This window comes from Crinia signifera, chromosome 4 (genome assembly GCF_055691185.1).
Source record: "Crinia signifera chromosome 4, ASM5569118v1, whole genome shotgun sequence".
NCBI lineage: Eukaryota > Metazoa > Chordata > Amphibia > Anura > Myobatrachidae > Crinia > Crinia signifera.
Window position 1 is genome coordinate 140928445 of NC_139220.1, and position 22408 is coordinate 140950852.

Consider the following 22408-nt stretch of genomic DNA (forward strand, 5'->3'; position numbering starts at 1 on the left):
TCACGTGCTGGGCAGGAGGACCAGGCAGCCGCAAGGAAGAAAACCCAATACAAAGAATGGGGAGGCAGTGATTGGCTAAGAGCTCTCTCAGCCAATCAGCAATTGGCTGAAAGAGCTGTCAACCAATCACTGGCTCTCCATTCTTTGTATTGGGTTTTTCTTCCTTGCAGCTGCCTGGTCCTCCTGCCCAGCACGTGAGCTGTTCCCCTCGCCGGTTCACTAGCGTCCCCCCGCCCGCTGCCCCTGCCAGCCTCTCCCCATGCCCGGATCACCAGCGTCCCCCACCTGCTGACTATTTGTCAGCTCACCCTGCTCGGCTGCACATAGCAGGGATCTGGTTGCAGTAAGAGAACCTGCCCAAACATTGCTTGCAAATTGGATGCTTTTATAGCGGTTGTGTATACTGCCTGCCTTGGTACAGTACATGGGTTACCATCTGTGCGCTCTTGTGAGTGCCCCATGTCGTCCTACATTAAAGTTCTAATTAAGGTCTACAACTTGACTACTGCACTACTACCTCCCACACATTACTGCAGCTGATATCAGATATCACTCATTTTATCGCTAAGTTACTGTTTACTTCAAATTATAAAAAAGTAATAAACAAAGTTTATTTATAAACTTAAGAAAGTGTCCATGAGAGAAAGTAACAGAGACCGCTGTATGGGATCTTAAGGCATATGCCACTGTGTGGCCTAATGAGGCTAGATCTGTAGTTTGAGGTAAACGTGCTTAGCCTGTGCATTATACTCATTAAGTGTATATGCACTCCCCAGTCGTGTCACAAAGGGGGTGCGGGTGACACCAAAGTGAAGACTCAGTCAGCAAAAGGAGCAGTGTGCTGCACCTGTAGCATTCCAATCAGCACCTGGCTCCTGCCAAAGTGTAGTAGCCAGCACTGCACAGTAGACTGGTACCAGAGGGTAGCCTGCATCTCCCAGAACCCCATAGAGTGACAAAAACAGGGGTCTGGGCTGTGAGGCAATGCCCCCTACTCAAATGCCCCCTTATTGCAGGCGAACGTCTGGTGCGCAGGCAGCATATGAAACTGCACCAGGTTTCTGCTGAGGTAGGGACATCAATGTTTAAAACTCAAATTTGAATAACTCATACGCATGCTACTGTAAGACTAGGTTTCGACCCCCTAAGAAAAAAAGGTCACCGTGTTGGCTATGAATGTAAGCAGCTTAGTTCATATCAGCCTTCTTTAAAACATTGCTGGCAAATAAACTAAAATATTTATTTTAAAAACTGAAGTTTATAATTTAAGTAAGACCCAAAAATATGGTTTGGTCATTTTTGTTGTTAGTGCAAAAAGCATTATAGCTCATACATTGCAATTGATTTTAATTTGATCTGGAAAATATTCACAATATTTCTTTACATAAAAATGGAGATTGACATTTGAATGAAAACCATCATTACGATACATTTTGTGAAATGAACAAGGGGTCATAAGAGTTAATAAGGGTTAATACACAAAACGCCATATTAGGTCCCAAAAACAGCAAGAGTCCCCATTAGTATGTATAATAATGGCACATGTAGGATTTAAAATATGCACTGCATTGCTGTATCATTTATATATTATACACACACACACACACACACACACACACACACACTAGGAGTGCCAAAAGTCATGGGATATACTTCCCCCCCCCCCCACTAGCCTGGGAGAGGAAGGATATGTAGTGCTGCCTAGCCTATATGCCTCGCAATATGATGGAATTAAGCTTAATTCTGCCTGCTGCCCCTTGAGAATGTGCACGGTAAAGGGTATTCATTCTGTGCCAATTTTTAGGGACAGTAGGGAAATCTGCATTTTGCTGATTTTTGGTCGACTGTATTCAATCTAAATGGTGATTTTTCGACAGTTTTAGTAAAAAAAAAAAATGCAGCCATTTTCTACTATTTTCCACCAATGCATATTCAACTTTAAGCTGTTGAACCTGCAGCGGCAGAAAAGATGTCCCAAATCAGCCGCATTGAATGGGTATATCCAGATTATCTGAAAAGCCGAAAAATCTAAACATTGAATACCTGGAGACTCATTAGTATTTTGGATAACCATAATAGGATCTTGACCCCTTACAGCAGGGCTTGACAAATTTTTTAAAACCTAGGAGCCAGACAAACTAAGGGTGTCCATACATGGTGCGATGCGCTACAGCATGCTGCACATACTTTTTATACTGCACGATGCACCTGAGCGTATAGCGCCCCACACGGTACAAAAAGTGGGGCCATTTATCATATAATATTTGCAGCTATATCCCCAAAAACGGGTTAGCCTCAAATATTAAGTATCACTCAAATCTCCGATTCCTGCTGCGATCCCTCCTGACCTGGCACCAGCAGCATCTCCCAGAGGTTTCTAGGGAATGCAATGCTACCCAATGTTTTAAACCCAGGTCTCTGGGCTGCCGCACGCCCTCTTGCATCTTAATGTCGCCCTTTGCCTTCTGCATACTAGTGTTCCCCGTGCCCTCTTGCGGCTTACTCTCACCCATGCCCTCTTGTGTACTAGCAGTGATCGCGAAAACACCCTAAAATTATGGGTCCCTGGGACCCCTCACGTATAAAAATTGGGGTCCTACTTAACCTTTTCTGGGTCCCAGTGGAATAAAGCCTCCTCTCCCCTTCCCCAGCATGGCACATACAGAAGCCTCCTCCTCTCCTCCATATGGCATATACCCTGAGCCAAGGGCCAGCCTAAACCTATTTTTTTTTTTTTGGTAAGCAAACATAGATTTGGGCACCCCAAAACTGTAGCTATTGTGGGTTGGGGGGGGGGGTGGTATCAATTGGCAATTTGCCCACTCACATAAAGCAAGATACACATATTCTGGAAAAAGGGATAATGTCGGAATAGGGACACCTGTGCTGCACCAATCAGGATTCTGCCCCTGTCCATTGTTTCTAAAGCAAAATTAAAAGTAATGGCAGCAGGAACAGGAGGGATAGGGTCAGGGCTGGCAACAGAAATCTTGGGGCCCTGTACACTGATATATCTGGGGCCCCCCCGCCCGCCCCACCTATACTTTGAGAATCCAGGGCCCTTTGTTTCAGCAGCATTGTCTGTGGTAATTCACAATGCTAACCTTTGTTTTGAACCCATGCTATATCTGATTCTTCTTTGAAGGCAACCCCAATTAACTTGGCGACCTATGACCAGCAATGTTACTTACTGTACACTTCAATTCTCTTCTCCGAGCGTCCCACAACTCCTGCTGTGGCGAGAAGGAGCAGATGGCATGCAGTGCCGCGCATGCGCAATAAGTAAGGCCGTCCATCAGGGCTGTTTCTCAACAATTTGGCTCCCAGTGCGAACAGTTAAAAATTCCCCCCCATAATTTGTCACAGAGCAAAAAATTCCTTCCACCCCACTTTTGCAACCTGCATGTCCAGACATTGGATACCACAGGAATGGTCGCTGCCATGCTTAAATTGGTTGGCTGAAGGCCTCGCAGTGACATAAAACCATGTAGGCCCACATAGTGACCCAGTAAACCTCCCAAACAGTGTCAGGCTACTTATATCAATATAAACTGTTTAATAGTAATGCCTATTACATACTATACCATGTGGCGTAATGCCCATTACACCACACACTGTAATGTCCATTACTCCTTATTCTGCACACCATAATGCCTGTTACACATTATACCGCACACGTAATGCCTATTGGATATGCCCCACACTGTAATGCCCATTACACAATGCCATACACTATAAAGCCCATTACATATTATACCACATGCTCTAATGCCAATAACATATTATGCCATGCACCACGCTTGCCTACATGCTTTTTGCCTGCCAGTAGTTACATGCTCATTGTTAGGGGTTTCTAGCTTGATGTCAAGATTCACATGCTCGTTACCAGGGGGGAAACATACCGTGCTGCTATAGTGCTCATTGTAGTGCTGCTTATTTCCTTAATTTTCCCTGTAGTGCTGCTTTTATCCATAGAGACCCCTGTAGTGCCTCATTTTTCCTTAATGCCCCCTGGTAGTGCCACTTCTATTCATAATGCCCCCTGTAGTGCTCACTCACCACCAATCACTGCAGCTGCTTCTGTTTTGATCACTGAAGGGAGGACTCTGGAGAGCAGAGCGCAATGTTCTCCAACCCTTGCTTCCTTTCCTTGAAATAGCTGGAGACCACCAGCTATGCGTGGCGTGCCTCTGCTACCTATCAGGCGCTACTGTATGTGTAGTCAGCGTCGCGGTGACCGCACAGCACGGGGACAATACAGCGGGAGCAGTCCGCGAGGGGGAAGGGATTACATGTTGTTGTCCCCCTGCCGTCTATGCACAGGGCAGATGGGACGCCGTCACGCCAGGCAGCCGACTCCGGTTAGGATTGCTGAGCGGCTGCGGGCGGCGCAGTCTGCACACAGACACACGGCGCGTGGCACTGCTCTGTGTGCCACGCGTCGGGTGCTGCGTCTCGAGTCCTGTGGGGGACAACAACCTGTAACCCCCCCCTCCCGGACTGCTCCCGCTGCAGTGTCCCCCTGCTGCACGGTCACCGCGGTGCTGAGATTCAGCGTCCACAAACAGACAGGTGGTGGCAAACAAAGTAGACGGGCTGCATGAAAGGTAATACAGCTTACAGACGGGCCCCGGCCAGGCTCTGGGGCCCTTCAGTTTGCCGGGGCCCGTCACACTTGTACCCTTTGGCCCCCCCTGTCGCCGGGCCTGGATAGGGTGAGTGAAATCCCAGCAGAGTCTATAGGCTCCTATCCTACAGGCAGCTCTGCCTGTTAGAGTTAATTGGTGAGCAGCAGCCTCTCTGCCAGTCGTGCAGTGAGGGGAGGAGGGGACAAGTGGGCCATTAACAGCCAGCACTCAGAGCCTGGAGGAGGTGACAGTGACACACAAGAGCAGCACCGCAATGGAGGAGAGGAGGAGGGAAGTCTGCAGCCCGAGTTCTGCTAGCAATAAATCCCCTTACATGACACAGCCAAGCAGCCTGCTAAATGGACCACGCACCCCTCTTACCTCTACTTCCTGCCCGGGTCTGCTCCGTCCTCACTGTCACACCTCCCTGGTTCTGGCCCCCAATGCTGGTTTCAGTTCCTCGTGCTCCGTCCTCACACCAGCCGCAGCTGTTCCCCTGCTGAGCAGCTGCTTCTGGTGTTGGCTCCAGCAGTCTGTTGTTGAGGCGCAGTGCAGGAGCCAGCTTACGCGGCTTCCGTGCACTGCTGCCTATGACTCTGTAGTGACAGGGACCCATTCATTTTCGTGCCCAGCAGATGTGTGAAGCGGCCGTCACGCTGTGTCTTTTCCAGGGTCTCATCACAACTGAGGGGGAAACAGATCCCTCCGCCCTTGTCACACATATTAACCAGGCGTGCATGCCGAAATGGGCGGAGCGGGTCCCAGGGGACCCAGTCATTCATAAAAAATGAGTCCCTGGTACTCCAAAGTGGGTAAAATACTCGCTATAGCGAGTATTTGCGAACCCTGACTAGTGTTGCCCATGTCCCTTTGTCACCTGTGCCCTATTGTTTTCTACTGTTACCCACACACTTGTGTTTTTTGAGCAAGTGGAGTACATGCTCTTGCATCCTTTTTATAGCCAATGCCCTGTTGTGTGTCTTAGTGTCACCTTGTGCCCTAGTGTCGCCTGTGACCCCCTTGTGCCCAGATCCCGTGCTGGAAGCCCTGCAGCCCCCGCTCATCCAGCAGTAAGGAGCACTGCAGGGGACTGAATGGTGCCCTGGATGAGCGGAGGTGTTCTGGCAGGGGATGGTGGGGACGCTTGCTAAGCCCCGGTAGCCGCTGCCTACCTTGCTGTACAGCAGGGGTGGGAAACCTTTTCTATGCCAAGGGCAGTTTGTATGGGGGGAAAAAAAGCCTTCGGGGGCCATATGTAAAAATTTCTCTTACAAATTGTCCTGCTTCAGCCGTCCCACGCTCAAGCGGCTGCCGCTGAATAGGACTGACAGTCTCCGGCTGTACAGGCTCAGGTCCAGGTAGCCGGAGAGCCAGGGGAGCGGCGGCGCTGCAGGGACTTCTTGCGGCGTCTGCATCAGGATGGTGCAGGACAGGGAAGAAAGGGCATGGGCAGAGGTGAGAAGTCTTAGGCAGTGAATGAATTAACAAATTGCTGCATGTGATAATTGGTTGGGGAGGTGCTATGGATTTTTATTGGCTGTTGCAGTGCGTCCTGCAGGACCCACTTAATTTTAAAAATGGGGTCCCTCACTGCTTTATAGCGAACATTTTGCAATACCTGTAGTGTTCACTCTAGGAATTTTTAGGGCCTGAGCGGGCATCCCCTCCATTACTGTGCAAGCATTACCCCCCCCCCCTCCATCTAGGGCAGGCATTTACTTCCCACTCCTCCTGCCCATAAATGCGCAGGCTTTCCCTCCCGAAAACTTACAGCAGGGTGTGTGTGTGTGTGTGTGGGGTGTGTGTGTGTGTGTGTGTGGGGGGGGGGGGGGGTTGGTGGCGTCCGTAGGGTTGGTACCTGTAAGCTGGGCTGGTGAAAGAAAACTTAGGGACCCTCCGTCCCCTCAATCGCTATAATCCCCCAACCCACTATGCTGGAACTTGAATTGGAAGTGCCCCCTCTCACACATACACATGGGGGTGTGTGTGTGAATGGAGCTTACACACTGCTCAGAGTTTAGAAGCGTGTCAGCCAGTGGTACTAGCTGCATCCCGCCACACTAGGGGGGGGGGGGGGGGATGAGGGAGGTTACACGCTTCTCTGTTTAGCCGCGTCCCGCCCCCCTACCACGCTGACCTCTAATGAGAGCGGCTGTCAGCACAGATCTGACAGCTGCATCCCACCCCTCCGCCGCTCAGCCCATCAGCAACAGGGCAGGGGCATACCAATACAGGGAAAAACGCGTGTGCGGCACCGCATAATCAACCTAGCAGGAACACTACACTGCCGGGGGTCAGGCAGCGCTCCCAGCACTGCTGCTAGTCTGCCCACAACTAGATTCTGCTTCCTCCCTGTAAAAAAAATCTGGTCGCCAGGCAGCAGAATCTGGTCGCCAGGCAGCAGAATCTGGTCGCCAGGCAGCAGAATCTGGTCGCCAGGCAGCAGAATCTGGTCGCCAGGCAGCAGAATCTGGTCGCCAGGCAGCAGAATCTGGTCGCCAGGATTTGTCGAGCCTTGCCTTACAGTAATACTTACCCCTTTAGAAACGAAGACTAACCCCTTTTCCTCCCACCTGTTATTCCTTTGTTTCTATTTTGTGCTTTGTTTTCAACAAACATTCATTCAATGACTCTGTTAATGTTTGCGGTGTGTACTGAATAAAAAACGCCAGAAAATAACCACCACCAAAAAATTGTATGTAGGGCCAGAACAAGATAAAAAAAAAATCTGTTTCATTCACTGGCCAAGATCTTCATAAAATTAATAAGTTTAACTAAGAAAATATTCCAAGGAAAAAACTCAATGTAAATACAATACACATGAACCACTTACCACTTTATTGACAGCATCTATATCACACAAATTTTCTACCAGGATCTTACAAGCTTCTTCCTTGCCCCAGTGAGCGGCTGCATGGAGGGGCGTCCATCCATCAAAATCTTTAATATTAATATCATAACTTGCTTGAATTAAAAGCCTGTAAATAGAGGAAACATAAAAAATTCAAATATCACTAACTGTTAACATTAATAAATGAGCTTTATTTCACTATCAAATTTCTATTGTAACCTAGGTTGATGGAACATAATACTTCCTATGTATATGTACGTGTGTGCGCAATATATATCTATGTCTATAATATATAACCGTGTGTGAGTGATAGAGATATAGAGATAGATAGAGATATATACACACACATTTATGTAGTGATAAAAAAAAACTTGTCGACCATTGCTATGTGAAACTGACAGATCGCCCCCCACCCACCCCTCAGCAGCCACAGACACCCCTCTCCTCCCGCAGCAGCTGGGGACAGCTTCCCCAGCGCTGCACGGAATCGCTGCGGGTGCCTCGACCCACAGCGGGACCATTTACAACGGGCTCTACACGGGTCCTAACCAGTGTTCCCTCTAAGCTTTGCCCGCGCACACAACTCGCCAAGAGCACACACAAACATTACCACAGAAAGCTGCAGTTGTCCCCTTTTGGCAGTTGTGGTCTTAATTAATGTGTGTTTCACCCATTAACTACAGCATGTGCTGGGTTTTGAATGTTTAATATAATTTTAAGTAAAGTTAACACAAATGCTAAACGTGGTTTTCCAGAGAGATAGAGAGAATATATATATATCTCTCTCTATCTCACAATTTTGAATTTCCTTCCAAAGTTGCACAGCCAATATCCTTTGTAGCACACAGCCTTCGTAAAATTAGAGGGAACATTGGTCCTAACTGTGTTCTACCTGTGTAAATGGACACGGTTTGACCCCATTTACACCGCTGAATATCCGGGTCTGACCCGCTGCTGACCCAGATTTTTCGGCGGTGTAAAAGGGGTATAAATGTCACTTAAGACCTTCTAAAATTGCACCCAAGACTTCAGATCAGGTTTACTTGTAGAAACACTCAAAGATGGTGTACTGTGATCATGATGTACTTACTTTAAAACTTCAGTGTATCCTTTAGCAGCAGCTACATGAAGAGCTGTGCCACCAGATTTTGCGTGCCTCACATCAATTATTTGTCCACTGTTAAGCCACTGTCTTGCATCTCGAAGCATTATCCTTTCCTCCTCTTTTCTAGCTGCTTCAACATCAATACCTGAGTGTTACAGGAGAAAAAAAATGTATTCAAATACAGTACTCTATTTATTCCATGAACCTATTGCACAAGGTGTTCAATAAAACCAAAACGACCTAGCTTACATATGCTGGCCACACATCAGACCAACTTTCCTCCAACCATCCAACTAGTTGGTTGGTTGGACTGAACATCTAGTACTGTATGGGGGCAAATGCTAATAAGAAATTTGCTCACAAACTCAGGAGAAGGGACAAAAACATTCGGTGAAATGGTTTAAATCATATAGGTCCAACTACAGTACATGGTCTGAGTGACAGTTGTTGTCCATTTTATGATTTGGGAAACAAATTACTTAATTACAAATTACATTTGCTCTTATCCAGTACCAGGTTTTAATTCCATCCAACTAGTTGGCTAAGAGGAAAGTTGGTCTGATGTGTGGCCAGCATAAGGCTAGTCTCTGTTGAGTCGACTGAACAAACCCACTCACTGAGCTGACCTGCATCAGTAACACATACTACCATGATGCCAGCCGCTCAATGGTGTATGCTCTTACCAATATATATGAAAAGGAGAAAGAGAAGACAAAAGGGGATATTCAATCACCGGCGAGCATCTCCCCTCGGGGAGATGCCTGCCAGGCCCTAGTCAATGCTGTCTTCCCCCACAGCATTGAGCAGGGTATCTCGGCAGAACGAGCCCAACATCACAAGCTGTTGGGCTCGTTCTGCAGAGAACGGCCGGAGAGTGATGAGCTGCTGGCTGCAGCTCGCATCTTCCCGGCCTTGCTCACTGGCAGGCGGGACATTGAATTCCTCCTGCATGTTCTCGGTCGAGCTGACCGAGAACAGGACTGGGTCACAGCGGTCGAGCAAGCTCGACTGCCGTGACCCCCACATTGAATACCCCCCCCAAAACCTCTGAATCTAGTACATTACTGGTCATTAATTTCAATACACCCCCACATTTGATTTTGGTACTTATGTTAGTTGAGCGCCCACTAAGCTTTTTGCTCGGTGGCTCGCTGTGCTATATAAAATCAACTCCATGCCGACATGGGTAGTGGGGGGTATGAGCGTACTAACTATAGTGGGCGTCCAACTAACATAAGTACCATTTTTTCCAAAAATAAAACGAACGCACATAAATGGGTCGAACTAATATATTGTAAGGTATGTCTGCACTCGTTTATATATCCGTATATACTTGTTGGAAAATACTCGATAGTCATTACCTGCTACATAACAAGGTTTACAACATAACATGATCCTCACAACAAGTCGAAATATATATCTAGCTCTGTCAAGCTCCACCTCAAAGACGCAGAGTTAAAAGGGGTATGTAGCAGCCACGTAAGCCATTGACGAGGCCCATTAACAAGAGGTTACTATAGGCTAAAGCGCACAAGGACTGGTAGTCTTAGTAATGAAAGAAATCGAAGTTTGAGCTGTTTGGGTCAAAGAGGTGCACGTTTGTCTTACACATACCAGGTGAGTACATTGAAGCATGGAGGTTCTATCATGGTCTGGTGCTATTTCAAAAATGTATCCATTGGTGATTTGGTAAAAAATAAAAGGAATCATGGACTCGAAGCACTACCTCAGCATCTTAGTGTCACGCCATTCTCTCTGGCAAAGAACACCAAAATGTGATGAAAAATATTGGTTTAGCCACCCCGGAACCCAGATTGTAACCCAACTGAACTTTTGTGGGATCACTTTGACAGATGCATTCAAGAAGAGCATCGCTATCACGAGGATGCAGAACCAGCATGTACCATAAATCTAGTCCAATCGCTTAGCAAGAGACTGCACATCGCCTGTGTTTTGTCTAGCAGGCGATAGCGTTCAGCGTCAACATGCCTCTCCATGAGAACTCCCCGTGAGTTTAACTTAAATCTCTCGGTACTTGTGTATTATCACGGCACCCCCGATATTAAGTCGCATGATTTTTTTATCGCATCGCATGCCATACACCCGATGCACTGCGATGCGATGTAAGCCCCCTATACGATTTTAATTGTATAAGCACCCTAATGGTGCTTCCAATGTTAAATGCACTCCCACGCCACCCCCCAGTATGAACGTGAACCCGAAGCGTGGCGAGCGCAGCGAGCGCGCGAGGGTACGCATACCCCGACCTTTTCATACCCCCGCCGGCGTGGACTTGATTCTATATAAGAGCAGCGAGCCACCGAGCCCCATGAGGGGACGCGTATACCTGTGAAGTAATGCGTGTGCGCTCGCCACACTATATAAAATCAACTCCACGACGACGTAGATAGTGGGGGTATGAAAAGGTCGGAGGACGCGTACCACCACGCTTCGGGTTCACGTTCATACTGGGGGTGGCGTGGGGGGTGCATTTAACATTGTAAGCACCCATTAGGGTGCTTATACAATTTATAAATCGCATCGCATTGTATGCCATACACAATTTTAACATTGTATGACATTGGGTAACATCGCGGTACATCGCATCACATACCATCGCATGCCATATGGTCTGTGATGCGATGGACGCCGTGATAATACACAAGTACCAATCTCTCATGCTAAACCGCTATGCTTAATCTCTGGTGCACTTCGCTTATGCTAAATCACTTGCACAAATATCTACCTGTGTAGGCCCCATAAGCTTTCCATGACATTTCAAGTTTTTTTTTGTACCATTACCCCCTCAATACAAATGCTGAATATTATATTGACAATTTATAAATAAAAAGGATAGCAATTGTATGAATTTCTTTATGCTCTGCATATTTGTTCAAGAGATACTAGAAATATATATAGATATATAGGTAATTGTTAGCGCAAACTATTTTGACAAAATGTTTAGCTTTTTTGATCTTCATTTCGGGAATACCTAAACCTCCTATTCATTTATTTGGTACACCACCAACTGTGTTCATACGGAGTCACATCTAGGTATATACAAAGCAACATTGATTTTTTTTTTTTGTATTTCCCTTCACTGAGTACACAGGATACAACTATAGGGACAATATGTTATACTAGCCATCCACACCAAGAATTAAATCATTTCCACCTGTGGATCTTTTCAAATGTGTCAGTGAACGATGAATACACCTGTGCACCTGCTGGGTAACCTGGAAAATGTGAACTGAGCGGCCTCCTGAGGACAGAGTTTAAAAAGCTATGGAGTATATAATTATCACATTTAGGTGCAGATCAAAATGTACTTTAGCCATTTTGTATACAACTGGATGCTAAAGTCCATAACCGTAGCATACAGTATTTACATTTGTGATTGTCTTGAGATTGTATTCACTTGCATGTGTAAAGGTGGTATCTACTGCGATGTATCCGACCCCCTGAATAGCCCAGGACCTTCCAGGGCGGCAGGATCGCATGGAATACAATCGGATGCAGTCCTTTCATGTGCTATGTATGGCATGCGACCCCATCCCCCACCGTTGGGATGGGGTCAGAGTCTGAGGTCAGACGAACAGCAGATCTGACCTTCGGGCTCATGAGACTGCGCATCAGACCCGAGGGGGACAAACACTGCCGATTTCTCCTTTTAGTTTTATAGAGGTTACCAACTCAGTGGATGGGTTTACCTTTTCAATACAAATGTTACCTTGTACATCATTGCTGCATTTGCTCCAGATGTTAGCAGAGTTGCACAGGACTTGGCAGCTCATTCCAGGCATCTTGCGCTGCATGGCGTATTGAGTAAATGTCTGTAGGATAACACATCTGTTTGTGTTAGCATACAGTGGGGTTATCTACAAAGAGGACTAGGTAGCATTGATGTTTTGTCAAGGTCCTTGTAGGGAAGAAAATAAATTTCATTTTTAAGATTTACCAAAGTGAAGTCCACTTTGGAAATGGACGGGTGAAAGGATGCATCTGGTCATAGATGTTAAAAACTACATAACTAATTGTCATTTTTGGAATATACAAGTATTTTAGCATAAACAAAATGTATTGAACCACAAAATTAAGTAGAACCCTGTCTCCACAACATAATAGGGAATATCATATTATAACCGTAGCAGTTAACAAAAACAAAATGTATGGGTATTGCGATCAATGATGTATTGTTATTTTTGTAGTATCCATTAAGCATCCTTTAATCGGCTGAAAACGTACATGTGATTGTACGAAAAATAAACTTGGGATCGGGGATCTCGGCAGCTGCTTATCCGGTATTGGGTCCGATGTATTAAGCCTGGTGAAGAGATAAAGTGGAAGGAGATAATGCACCAGCCACTAAATTGTGTTTGTAGAATGACAGATGGGAGTTGATTGGCTGTTTATCGCTTTGCCAGGCTTAATACATCTGCACCATTATGCTTTGGGTGCCTGAGGAACACAAAGCATAATCCCCAACAGCAGAAGCTACCAGGGGAAAGAAAGACCGCATCAGGGCTAATAGGATAGCCCCAGCCAAACCTAGTAGCAGCAGTAATTTACACTGCTAATATGATATCCCATAGTGTTAAAGACAGTCTGTATAAAAGGGCCCGATGTCTAACACTCATAGCCCCAATAACCTGACGTCTACTTTAAAACATCTAGGGCAGAGGTTCCCAAACTATTTGAATCACAGCGCACCAAGACATCATAAAAAAAATTTGCGGCACCCCTAGGCTAAAGGTTTCTCGTTAACAAATTCAGAAACAAAAATTAAGTTAAATAAATTGTGTTTAGATCTCATTCTTAGGGTCAGTTATGTGGTAATGGACAGGATTCCCTTCTGTTAGTCCACAATTTGACTATTATATTGGACATAAATAACTTGAATTGGTCATGGACCACCAAACCAGGGCACCCCTGCAAGTCCCCCCAGGGTGCCACAGCACACAGTTTGGGAACCACTGATCTAGGGGTTAGTGAAACCACCATTACAATCTTTTAGGCTACTCGTTTTTATTCCGTCCAACTAGTTGGCTGGTTGGAGGAAAGTTGGTCTGATGTGTGGCCAGCATAAGGCTAGTCTCTGTTGAGTTGACTGAACCAACCCACTCACTGAGCTAACCTGCCTCAGTAACACATATTACCATGATGCCAGCCGCTCAATGGTGTATGCTCTTACCAATATATATGAAAAGGAGGAAGAGAAGACAAAAGGGGATATTAAATCCCCGGCGAGCATCTCCCCTCGGGGAGATGCCTGCCAGGCCCTAGTCAATGCTGTCTTCCCCCACAGCATTGAGCAGGGTATCTCGGCAAAACGAGCCCGATATCACAAGCTGTCGGGCTCGTTCTGCCGAGAACGGCCGGAAAGTGACAAGCTGCCGGCTGCAGCTCGCCTCTTCTCGGCCTCGCCAACTTCTCGCTCACTGGCAGGCGGGACATTGAATCCGATAATCAGATAACCACTACATGGGTATAGCAAAATCTACAAAGTGGATAAAGGAAAAAAAAATATTTAGAACACTGCACAAAATTACTGTGCAAACAAGTGGTTAAGCGATCATCACATATGCTTCAGAGGCCTGCTTTTTGTCACTTGGCATGCACGGTTTACCCAGAGAAGCTTGTGTCAAGGCAATCATGGCATACCGCCCAGTCCACAGATGTTAAAGGATCAGGAAAAATCCTTGGTTTGAAAAGCAAATAAATTTTGGGTGCTTGTGTATTTTGGCGGCGCCCCCGATGTCCGTCGTACAGATCGCATTGCATGCCATGCACCCGATGGCATACGATGCGATTTTGACCCCCTATACGACCAAAAATCGTATAAGCACCCTAAAGGGTGCTTTTGAGCACTCAAATGGGTGCTTACAATGTTAAATGCACCCCCACGCCACTCCCCCACTATAAACGTGAACCCGAAGCGTGGCGAGCGCAGCGAGCCCGCGAGGGGCGGCGGTACGCGTCCTACAACCTTTTCATACCCCTACTATCCACGTCGGCGTGGAGTTGAGAATAGAATAGTGTGGCGAGCGCAGCGAGCCCCGCGAGGGGACGCGGATACCTTCACAGGTAAACGCGTCCTTTCGCGGGCTTCACAGGTATCCGCGTGCGCTCGCCACGCTTCGGGCTCGGTGGCTCGCTGCGCTCGCCACACTATTCTATTCTCAACTCCACGCCGACGTGGATAGTGGGGGTATGAAAAGGTCGTAGGACGCGTACCGCTGCGCTCGCCACGCTTCGGGTTCACGTTTATAGTGGGGGGGGTGGCGTGGGGGTGCATTTAACATTGTAAGCACCCATTTGGGTGCTTAACATTGTATAAGCACCCATTAGGGTGCTTATACAATGTTTAATCGCATCGCATCGTATGGCATTGTATGCCATGTACAATGGCATACAATTTCAAAATTGTATGCCATCGTGCACTATCGTACGATATCGCATACCATCGTATGCGTTATGGTATGCGATGGGCGCCGCCAAAATACACAAGTACCAAATTTTGGTCATCACAGGACTAAGTCTACTCCCTAGAGGGGAAAAGGAATAGAAGAAAAGGTGTGTGTGTGTGTGTGTGTGTGTGTGTGTGTGTGTGTGTGTGTGTGTGTGTGTGTGTGTGTGTGTGTGTGTGTGTGTGTGTGTGTGTGTGTGTGTGTGTGTGTGTGTGTGTGTCTATCCAATAATCAATGAAAAAAGCCACAAAACCAATAAGGCTATTACCAAGATTTTAATCAGATTGTAATTAATGGTTGTTCAGTTATAGCCCATTCTTTCCAGCTAAAAAAAAAAAGACTATTGTGCGATAAGAGATGGGACCCAGGGTAAGCTCCCAATTCCATGTATTGTTGCAGCTCCAAAGGGACATCTTTTCGTGGATTATGCTTCAGCCCACCCATGACCATGTCATTGATAGCCAATGACACCATATAAAATAAGTCTAAATGGGTAGATCCTGGCACACTAATTAGAAGCAGTAATAGGTTAATCAACCTAAGTAATCAATAAGAATCATCTGTACAAATTTGTAAACCAAAAATTTTGACTTCTGGACCATGTCACTGATTGCCAATAACCCCATAAAAAAAAAATGGTATCCCAAAAATTAAGCATCATGATTTCTATATAGAAGTGCAAATAAAAACAAATCTAAAAAAGAAAATGTAAAGCGCAAAAGAATGATGATGGTGTTATAAAGGTAGAATAACGAAATTAAAGAAATTAACTGTCCTTGGTGCTTAAGTTTCTACTGAAAAATTGTCCAAACTTTGGGGGTTATTTTAATTCACTCTTTCTGACAAAATCCTTCTTAGATGGACAAAACCATGTGCACTGCAGGTGGGGCAGATTTTACTTGTGCAGAGAGAATTAGATTTGGGTGGGGTTTTACTTCAAAGTGAGATCTATATTGCAGTGTAAAAATAAAGCAGCCAGTATTTACACTGCACAGAAACAAAATAACTCACCCAAATCTAATTCTCTCTGCACAGGTTACATCTGCCCCCCTGCAGTGCACATGGTTTTGTCTATCTAAGAAGGATTTCGTCAGAAAGAGTGAACCAGAATAATCCCCATTCTAACATTCAACAGGTGGCAGATTAAGTGTACAGAAGTATGCTATGATAACTGCTGTGTTTATTTATACATTTATAACAAGTCAATTTGTTTATGTCATTTTTATTTAGCAAACATTGTGAGAATCATACGAATCTTAATTTAGTAATGTTTTGTCTGTGTTCTTAAGGAACTTACTTGATATTTTTGATTTACTATCATTTATTCTTTAAATGTAAATAAAATATCAGGAAATATTTAGAGAGCGCATGTGTGACACTATTAAAATCAACACTCCTTTCTTCACTGAAGTGTTTATTTAAATATTGTATATTTTTACACAAGAACCACTTTTGAAAGAGCGCACATGTGAAACTAATTGGTAAAAAACAATAATGATTTATTAGTATAATTCATAAAAAATACACATCTATCACCATAATAAAATAAACAATCTATAATATCAATATCTAAGAGACACTGAAGGTAGTGGGAAGGGGTGGCCACCCTTTATTTCTGCAGTTGAACTGATAATAAAGAATAACTTCCTTTCATAGGGCTCCTTAGAGACTCACAAACTGGCTTCAATTTCCCAGCAACAAATATCCAGATAATATGATCACAGTGGATAAGGTATATTAATTTGAACAAGTTAGTTGTTTAGAATTGCATAATACCTTTAGATTTGTAATATCCAGGGTCCATATCCAAATTCCTTGATGTAAATGCTGGCACAGTCTCCGGTGCTTTTTGTGTGCAGAGGGGAATAGCGTGTAGCGTAGACAGCGGCTGCTGATTCTGTAGACAGACCGCAGTGTGAGACCAGCTCACTTTAACTGTGTCTGTAGGTAGTCCGCTCACTCACAGCAGCGGCGGACACCCGTTTAGGCAGTCTTGATGCCGCTGTCTGTAATTCCCTTGTCTCGACAAATTTGGATGGAAAAAAAACCACGGCTGTGTAGGCAAGGAGTCTGTCAGATGGAATTGACGACTTTAGGGATTTTGGGACCCAATGATCTGTCGCTGCGGGGCTTCGTGCCCACCACCATTCAGACGTCAAATAGAGTAAATTCAAGAGGTCTCTTATTCTTTAAATGGTTTAGTTTACAATTGTCAAATAAATTAGACTGGAAATCAACTTGAGCACGTCACAGAAACTAGCGTTAATGATTATTGGTAATAGTGGCCAAAACAGAATGCACATGCACTATATGGACAAAAGCATTTGGCCACACCAGTTAATTATTTAATGTAGGGGATCAGTCCCATTGCCACTAATGTACAAAATCAAGCACCTAGACATGTGGTCGCCATTGGTGATACAAAATGGCTCGTTCTGGAGAGATCAGTGACTTCCAAGTGTGGTACTGGGATAGGATGCCACCTTTGCAATAAAAAAGCTGTTCATGATACTTTATCCCTGCTGAATATTCCATTGGTCAACTGAAAGGGATATTACAAAGTGGAGTGTATGAGCAACAACAACTCAGCCACAAATAAGACGAACATGTAAAATCACAAAGGTCAACGACTGCTAAGGTGCTGGCGCGTATAGGTCACCAAAGATCAGCTAATTCCATACCTGAAGAGTTCCAAAATTCCATTTGTATTTATTGTCCAAGCAGCTGTATGCAAGCCCCACATCCCCAAGTCCAATACCAAGCATCGGACGGAGTGATCACAAGTTCCTGTCATTACAAGAACCTTTCTACCCCAAACTGGAGTGAACACTCAAAAATAAAATAGCATATACTAATACTTTATTGAGAGATCTATTTATCTATATTTGGTACTTATATGTTAGTTGAGCGCCTACTAAGCTATTTGCTTAGTTTTCCGCGGGGCTCGCCAAGCTTCGGGCTCACCACACTATATAAAATCAACTCCATGCAGACATGGATAGTGGAAGTATGAGTGTACTAACTATAGTGGGCGCCCAACTAACATAAGTACCATATATTCTAATAGTTATAAAATGTGAGAACTTCTTATTTTGAATAAGTACTTTATATGCTTGAAACCCAACCGCTTATTGATAATTTAAGAATGTTGTGGAGGCAACTTCATATTTCCAATTGATGTGTATTGTAAAATTAAAAACTAACACATTCAGGGATTTTGGTAATTGGATAGGGATTCCAATCTATTGAAATAAGGTGTACACTTCAGAAATTCTTCAATGTTTATACAAACTGGCATAAGCTTAGATACATATGTAAATGCACTCATGTCAGAGTAAAGCTTACATATCCTTAGATTTATCTTTGGAACAGTCAAACAATGACCGCATACAGAGCAATCATCTCCAGCATACAGTGCCATAAAAACATTTTTTTGCCGCTATGATTTTACATACAGGCACATTTATAAAAATTGAGCACTAAGTACAGCTAATAAAATATACTCACGCAACACAGGCCATACACTTAAAACGATATGGGCCCTTTTCACCCGATTCCGGTTATTTGGGCCAAGAAATCAGGTGAAAAGTGCCTAACCTCAGATTCTGATGCACAGTGCTGTACACATCGGATCCGGAGATTGCACATCCTGGACGTAAGATGTTGGATCTGGCAGCTTTTGCTGGGGGTTTCACATACGAAATATTCATATGCTATACAAACAGTATATGATATATCGGATTCGGTATGAAATCCTGACGGTCAAAATCCCGACAGGGACAAAATCCCGACATTTAAAACCCCTACATTTAAAATCCGGACATGGTGAAAATACTGACATAGAATGTACAGGCGAAAATGTCAACATGACTGTGTCGACAGGTCGCAAGGTCGACATGGTTTTTTTCACTGTTTTATGACCTGAATGTCGACACTGTTGGAAGCAAACCGCAGCCGCTCGCTATGCTTCGGGCACTGTGCCTCGCTGCGCTCGGCAAACTATTTTATTCTTCCACCCTGCCCTAGTGGATGGTACGGTATGAAATACCGACTGTCGGCACATGTCAGGTCAAAAAACCGTGAAAAAAACTATGTCGACCTGTCGACCGAAAGTCATGTTGACTGTTCCACCTGTACATTCTATATGTCGGGATTTTGACTGCATCCCGATATATCGTGTGTAGCCTGGAAACTCCCCAGCAGGCAGTAGCAGAGGTATCATATGCGAGGGTGCATGTAATACCATTAGGTCCGCCAAGAAAGGCACACTCCTTAGGTAGACAGGCAGAAGGTCGACAAGGCCCTTAGGTCAACCGGCTGACGGTAGACATGGATTTTTTTATTTTTTCCCCACTGTGGTTCCAGAACAGGCGGGATTTTATGCCCTACCATCCACTAAGGCCTTGATCGCTAACCTTGACAAGCTGGGATGTGTATTTCATCAACAGCTGGAGTGTCAAGGTTAGCCAGCAAGGTACTAGGGCATGGGGGAGAATTAAATAGTGTGCCAAGCATAGCGAGGCACTGTGCCCGTAGCGAGGGGCTGCCGTACACTTAGACAGTGTCCAGAACGAGACGTCTAGCTGTAGATGCCTAAAAAAATATGTGTCGACCTTCCACTGGTCGACGTAAGGTCCCTGTCAACCTTCACTCCCTGTTGACCTAAGGAGTATCGACCTAACAATCCATACCCGTAATACCTCAGATTAGTGTTAAACAACCACTCTCAAAAGGTAATTAATATGCAAATGGCAACAATGAAAGTATTGAATAGAGAAGATCAGCTGTGCCAGAAGACTTTAGTTACACTTTTCCCCTTTACAACCTACTGGGGATAGCCATGTTCTACAAGGAGATATCAAAACCTCAGTGGGATCTTCTTGTTAAAAGGAGTATAACATTTTGAAAGTAATCTACAAAAGGAAACAAAATAAAAGGAATATTACCAAGATCGAGCTCATTAGGAAATATATCAAGAGATCTTCAGCAACATTAAGAAAGCATCATACATTTTTAGGAGGAACTCATTACTTCCTGGTAGCACTCTGCATATCTTGACTTCTTAGCACTCACAAAACGAGGATCGAAACAGTTTAAAAAAAAAAAATATTGCAGTCCTTAACACAAATTTGTGGCAGGGAAAAGTGGGACAGAATTGCCCACACCAAGGTGTTCAGGAGCCCATTTATTATGGATCACAAATTCAATGCGATCTGGGAGGAGTATGATTACCAGGATCACATTGTAATAGGCAATCCTATCACAGGGATTTATCATCCTGCACATGCCGAAAGGAGCCCGTCCATGCGATACGTTCAGCCGGGTGCCGGGGTGGTCTGCACATGTGCTGTCTGTCATGCCCGCCCCCCACCAAATGCACTGCCCTCTGGCAGTGTGGTCTGTAGCCCATAGGCTACCGCATTTCTCAGAATGGTAGTCGTCCAGTGACCCATTGCAATGCTGCTCGATGTTGACACATCGGGCAGCATCGCATCCCTCATAGAAACCTAGGGGGGGGTGGTGGAGCAGGAGGGATCGCAGCACTACTGATACATTCAGGTGATAATATTTGTGACTAACCACCGAAAAACGGGAGTTTAAGTGCTCACGTGTCTACATGGACACCAAAAATAACAAGAAAAATTCATGTCAACCTTTTCCCAGTCTTAACCCTAGACATGGTTTGTGAGCAATACCGTAGCAGTTGAAAAAAAATGTGGGGACTTTGTAAAAGAAATAAGCAAAAAAAAAGAAACTTAGTAATATTTTAGATTTGAGTATATTTTTCAGAGAAATATCTTAGATGCCAAGTACACAAATATTAATATATCAAGCTTATCTGTTTAGTCAATGGTCATGACTAGAGACAGGATTATATGCAACAAAAAAAGCTTGAAATATGCATGCAAATATGCATGAAAAATACTTAAAATATGCATGAAAAGTGTTAAAATATGCTACATTAAATAATAAAAAAAGTAATTTTTAACTTATTTATTTAAAAATCAGCATACAATTAGATGTAAATAAACCTCAAAAATAGGCCCACAGCATCTGCAGATGTCAGTATGTTGGCTGCTACAGCAAACTGCAGCGTCCAAAGCTCTTCTTGCATCAACTGCACGGACCCTCATCTCCAGCGCCGATGGATCAAATGTCAGCATAGCGTGTGAGGGCGGCGCAGTGGAAGGCTCCCTCCCTGCGCCACAAACTCACTGTGACACAGCATTTTCTCCGCGCCGTGTGATGTCACAACCCTTCTGCCCTCCTCCTCTGCTGCAGAAGTCTGTCTCTTGGTGTAAAGTCACAGGCCAGGGGCAGGCAAAGGTTCAGGAGCTTCGTAATGGCATCTGCCCTCACTGACTTTTATCAACATGGATTGGCAGCCTAGAGCAGTCTCCGACATAGCGTCCATCCAAGGTTCCCCACTCTGCGCACATATTGCCTCAGCCTGCACACTCTACCACTACCTGGCCAGCAGCAGCAGGGCAAAACAGTGCTATGACTCGCGGGTGGAAAGGGGGCGGGCCTAAAATATGCACAATCACTAGATTTTAGGTAAAATATGCAATAACCAGTGAGAATGGGCAAAATATGCAAATGCATATGCAAATATGCAAATGCATATAATCCTGTCTCTAGTCATGACTCTAGTTGTTTTCCAAGGAACTGAATCATAGGTGCTGTACTGCAACTCCCTTTATTTGTTTTTTGTAGGCAGTTTGTTAGATTATAAAGACCCAGTAACAGTATGCCATGAGGCCGTTTCTCCCTACAACCAAAAGATTGATCAGAACCAAAAGTGAAAGATAAACAATATCAATAAAATGCTTACACCTTCAGTAGCACCTGTGGCATGTACAATAATTATCTCACAACAGGAGATCAATATAACTGACCAAACAAATAAGTTGAATACCGCATCATTTTGGTATACATGAATAAGGCACCTTGATAGATATTTATATGAAAAATAATAATTACTGTCAAGCATCTGCCTATTAACATATACAGAATGTTACTGTGATAGTCACTTTGCTAACCCTTCTTAATACTTATAATGTGAAATTGTGTGGGTTGTGCATATTTAAAAAAAAAAAGAGAAGATCACCAGATCTGCAAAAGCAAGCACAGAACAGTTTGTTGACGCTCAAAAAAAAAAATCGGAAAAAATATTTAATAATGTGACCGGATAAATCTTGGTTTCTGGCTTTACATCATACAAACTTACAGTTTCAGTAAAAGGATGTTGTCTTTTTTTAGATTTTCAGAGTTATGGGGTGCTACTATTGCTAATTGAAAAAAAGACTAAAAACTACTGTTTGAAGATGAAATGAGCAGTTGTACGTAAATTATG

At 44.5% G+C, this 22408-nt stretch overlaps 1 protein-coding gene across 1 annotated transcript in view; it reads right to left on the reverse strand.

The window, feature by feature from the left end:
- Window positions 1–22408, reverse strand: part of PPP1R12A (protein phosphatase 1 regulatory subunit 12A) — a 121554-nt gene that overhangs the window by 56914 nt on the left and 42232 nt on the right. The window contains exons 4-5 of the mRNA XM_083182622.1: window positions 8570–8729; window positions 7462–7606 (exon numbers count right to left, since the gene is read on the reverse strand). Of these exons, the coding sequence (XP_083038748.1) occupies window positions 7462–7606; window positions 8570–8729 (305 nt within the window). The remainder of the gene's footprint in view (window positions 1–7461; window positions 7607–8569; window positions 8730–22408) is intronic.